Here is a 4,528-nt window from a genome sequence, read left to right as displayed (position 1 = left end):
CAAATTCCCCACTGCTCAGTTGCAGTGTCTCGACGACGCTCTTTACTGGAGTCGCGAAAATGCTTCAGTCCTGGTTGACCACCGTTTGTTCGGTGGCAGTGCTGACGTCCGCTGTTTCTGCAGCCGACGCCTTCGATGCCCAAGCTCAAGCTATCGTAGACGGCTTCTCCCCGGAGCAATTGCTGGGACAGATGACCCAGCTGACCCTCGCTACAGTCATGAACGGTACCACACGAACTTTGAATGAGACCGCGGTGCGTTTGTTTGCTAAACAGCACGTTGGTTCGTATCTCAACACGTACTGGGACGGGCCCGTGAACGGCAGCTACGGCTACAACGCCTCCGAGTTCCGCTCGCTGATCCAGCGTATCCAGACCATCTCCATGGAGGAGAATGGAGGCCATCCCATCATTTACGGTATTGACTCCGTACACGGCGCCAACTACGTGGACGGGCCTGTGCTGATGCCCCAGCAGATCAACAGCGGTGCTAGTTTCAACCCCGACCTGGTCTACGAGGTGGCTCGCATCACTGCTCGTGACACTGAGGCTGCTGGGATCAGCTGGGTGTTTGGCCCCATCCTGGATATCTCGCAAAACACGCTGTGGTCGCGCACGTACGAGACGTTTGGCGAAGACCCGTACTTGGTTTCCGTCATGGGCGCTGCTCTCGTCCGTGGTCTTCAGAGCTACAACCAGACGGCTGCGTGCATCAAGCACTTCGTCGGGTACTCCAAGACGCCCACGGGGCACGACCGAGACAATGTGAACATGCCGGACTTTGACCTGCTGAACTACTTCCTACCACCGTTCAAGGCTGCTTTTGAGGCCGGCGCGCTGACAACGATGGAGAACTACATTTCCCTCAACGGCGACCCCGTCGTCGCCAGTTCGAGGATCCTGAACGACCTCCTTCGATCGGATCTGGGGTTTAACGGCGTTCTACTCTCGGACTGGAACGAGATCTACAATCTACACGACTTCCACCGCGTGTCGGCTACTCGTGAAGAAGCTGTCGGGACGTCTTTGAAACAAACATCTATCGACATGAGCATGGTGGCTACAGACACAGATTTCATCAAGTACGGTCTGAACATGCTGAAAGAGAACCCTGACCAGGAGACTCGCCTGCGTGAGTCGGCCAAGCGAATCATTAAGCTGAAGCTCCAGCTCGGTCTGTACGACAACCCGGTGCCTGGCAAAGAGTATGTGTCGATGGTGGCAAATGAGAAGGACAAGGAGACTGCATTGGAGATGGCGCGTGAGTCCATCGTACTCCTGAAAAATGAAGATGATGTGTTGCCGCTGCCGAAAAATGCGTCCGTATTCCTCACTGGCCACTCAGCTGATAATGTTGGACTGCAGTGCGGTGGCTGGACGTTCATCTGGCAAGGTTACTCCGGTAACGACATGTTCAACAACGGTATTACCGTCCGCAAGGGCTTGGAGAACCTGGTGGGTAACGACTCTTTCACGTATTTCAACGGGCTTCAGGTGAACGGGTCGATTTCTAATGCCGACCTTGCCAAGGCCGTGGAGCTCGCCAGCCAACATGAGTACACCGTCGCAGTTATTGGGGAGCCCAACTACACGGAAAAGGCTGGTGACATTTTCGATCCGACTCTGCCTGAGGGTCAACAAAAGTACATTGAGGCACTCGCTGCAACGGGGACAAAGGTCGTCGTTGTCCTATTTGAGGGTCGTCCGCGTCTGCTTGGCTCAATTCCGGATAACGCTGCGGCCATCATCGATGGCATGCTGCCCTGTGAACTTGGGGGTCAAGCCATGGCTGAAATTCTCTACGGAGACGTGAACCCCAGTGGCAAACTGCCGATCACTTACCCGAAGGACCCGGCCAACACCGCCATCCCCTACAACCACCGCGTCACAACGCGTTGTATGTGGGACAACTGCTGGATGCAGTGGCACTTTGGTGCTGGCCTCAGCTACACGAAGTTTAATTACTCCTCCGTCACGCTCGACAAAACCACCGTCGCCAATGCTGAGGATACGCTCACCGCCACGGTTACTGTCACGAATACTGGTGCTCGAACCGGTAAGGAGACGGTGATGTTGTTCCTGATCCAGCCGTTCCGCAAGATCTCGGTGCCGGAGATGAAGATGCTCAAGAAGTTTAAGAAGATCGAGCTGCAGGCTGGAGAGTCCATGGACGTGTCGTTCTCACTGTCGGAGGAGGACTGGGGGGTGTACAAGCCGGAGATTGGCACTGGTCTGAAGCGCATCGTGGAGGACAGCAAGTATGTCGTGGCTGTGAAACCGGACACGTGGTGCGATGTGTACGCGGACAATATCACCAACCCGTTGTGTGCGGAGTTTACTATCGACACAAGCAGTGGTGCCGGCACCGTAAGCGTCGGTGTACAGCTTTAGAAGCGAAATGGGACTCAGAAATAATGCCCGGTAGGTTACGCATTTTTACTAAATATTATTTTTAGCTTGTGCTCACTACCATCGAATGATAGTTGTCCCCATTAAATGACATTTAACCCCTTAATTCCCGGCCTCAAAATATTAGGGTATATTTTGACCTCGTCCCATATACAGATATAAAAGGAATTTGTATGGGTATTCAATTACGTCCGGATATCTTGGCGCGGGTTCGGGGTGGTAAGAACGACTTGGCCAGTGTGTATAGTACGGATTTTCCAGCATAAAGGAGGGTTTATGTAGTACATTGAGACGATCATATGCAACTATGCTGTATAAATAAACATAAGATATGTACTGTTTATTGATTAGCCTATCTTTGTGTTGTTGCATACATCCAGCAGCGGTGAGTTCATTTATTATCTTACCCCCCTAGTGGAGTCTGGTGTCTGTCAGTCCGTCCGCGGCTAGGGTTAATTCATGTAACGCAAATGCGGGCGTTCTACTGGCTGCCGAGCGCAGCGAAGGCGGCCTCGATTGGCTAAAATCGCAATATGTGGTGTATATATTATATGTGGTCTACACATCGTACTTATATGCACCGTTCAAATTTCATTTTGCTCTCATATTCAGCCGCGGAGCGCCTCTCGACGCAAAGGGCGCTGTTTGTGTGCGCGTTAGTTTGCATTGGTAGAAGGCGCCAATACGCACACACATACAATATCGTCGGAAGAGCTGTTGAAAATTTTTGTAGGTCCTGGTGACTTATATTTAGGCATCAATCGAAACTTTAGTGGCTATTGGATATAGAATGATATTCTAGGCTTCATAGTACTTTTCTAAAAATCAAACTTACAATATGTTTTGAGTAGTACTATTATCAATACATTTCATATTTTTCCTTGCAGCTATTTGTAGTAGTAGTACACATAGTTATTATATCAGCGTTCGATAATAAATCACAATTTTATTACTATTAGTAATAATGTGAAAAACTTAAAATATGACTATTGTGGCTCACCACACACTGCCTCCGGGAAAAAGTGTCACCTTCCATTGTATTTGCGCGCGTAGTGTGCGACCTTCAGATATTCTGCAAACTTTCCAACAATATATGTAGCGTACATCAAACAAAATGGGAACAGCTATTGTGTTTACGGAGGCACGTGACTAAGCAAGAGCACGAAGCCCGAAGGAACATCGACCCACCCTATGTAGACGATGGGATAGAAGAGCAACACGAAGCACGAAAGATCGAAGCCTTAGCCGATGCAAACCACGAAGTGTTTTACGTAGCGTGTAATATGGAAGTGCACGCAGCCATGAACAGGACAGAACGACAAGAATATGACGGGAGCGTACGGGCGACAGAAGGGAACTAAATCCATAGACACCCCAGCATGCTGAAAAGCACGGGCTACGAAAGAGCACGGAGCGGTAAGAGTGCACTAACAGCAATTCTCCCATAGCATCACGGTAGAGCACGGAGCACGGTCGACGGACCAGGCATAAAGCCGCGGGAGACCATAAACGGGAAATCACCGAGCATTTGAGCACGATACCAGGGTAGAACCGGATCTTACCGAGCCAGGGAGCACGATACTACGGTAGCTCATAATAGAACGGACGGCAGACCAGCGCTGACACCACAACATAAAACGATGACTTGGACGGTGGCCAAGACACTAAGCCATGATAGAAATGCGGCCACTGGAGCTGTAGACGCGAAATCACCTAGCCACGGAGCACTATATCAGTGTAGAACCTGAGCTTACCGTGCCACGGAGAACAATAGCGCATTAGAATTCGATTGCACGGACGGCAGACCAGCCACGAAATGGAAGGGGGCTCGTGGTGACCACGATTGTGGAGGACGATGCCGTTGTAGAGCACGATAACATGGGCAATGCAGATGCAATCCGCGAGCACAATACCATAGACAGCAAAACCATATCGCAATTACACGATGGCGTTATAACGCGGTCGATGGGGCCTCACCAAACGAGCCCGATACACGGGTGCTGGAACAACACGACTGCGTGGAGGCTCCAAACCACGGAAAAGCACCCTTCGGCTAGAGTACCAGCTATGGGAGGCAGAAGCGGTCACGAAAGACTGAGTATCAGGAAGCCGGTGCAGCC

At 51.0% G+C, this 4,528-nt stretch overlaps 1 protein-coding gene across 1 annotated transcript; it reads left to right on the top strand.

Moving 5' to 3' along the window:
- Positions 1–218: 218 nt before the first annotated feature.
- Positions 219–2,390, top strand: PITG_17546 (glycoside hydrolase, putative; the record flags this gene model as incomplete). The annotated part of the gene is made up of 3 exons (XM_002896386.1): positions 219–1,991; positions 2,064–2,171; positions 2,220–2,390. 3 exons carry the CDS (start codon positions 219–221, stop codon positions 2,388–2,390), a joined length of 2,052 nt encoding a protein of 683 aa, XP_002896432.1.
- Positions 2,391–4,528: the final 2,138 nt, after the last annotated feature.

Source organism: Phytophthora infestans, genomic scaffold (genome assembly GCF_000142945.1).
Source record: "Phytophthora infestans T30-4 supercont1.60 genomic scaffold, whole genome shotgun sequence".
Lineage (NCBI taxonomy): Eukaryota > Oomycota > Peronosporomycetes > Peronosporales > Peronosporaceae > Phytophthora > Phytophthora infestans.
The sequence above is the reverse complement of the archived record's forward strand: the minus strand, read 5'-3'. Positions and strand labels throughout refer to the sequence as shown.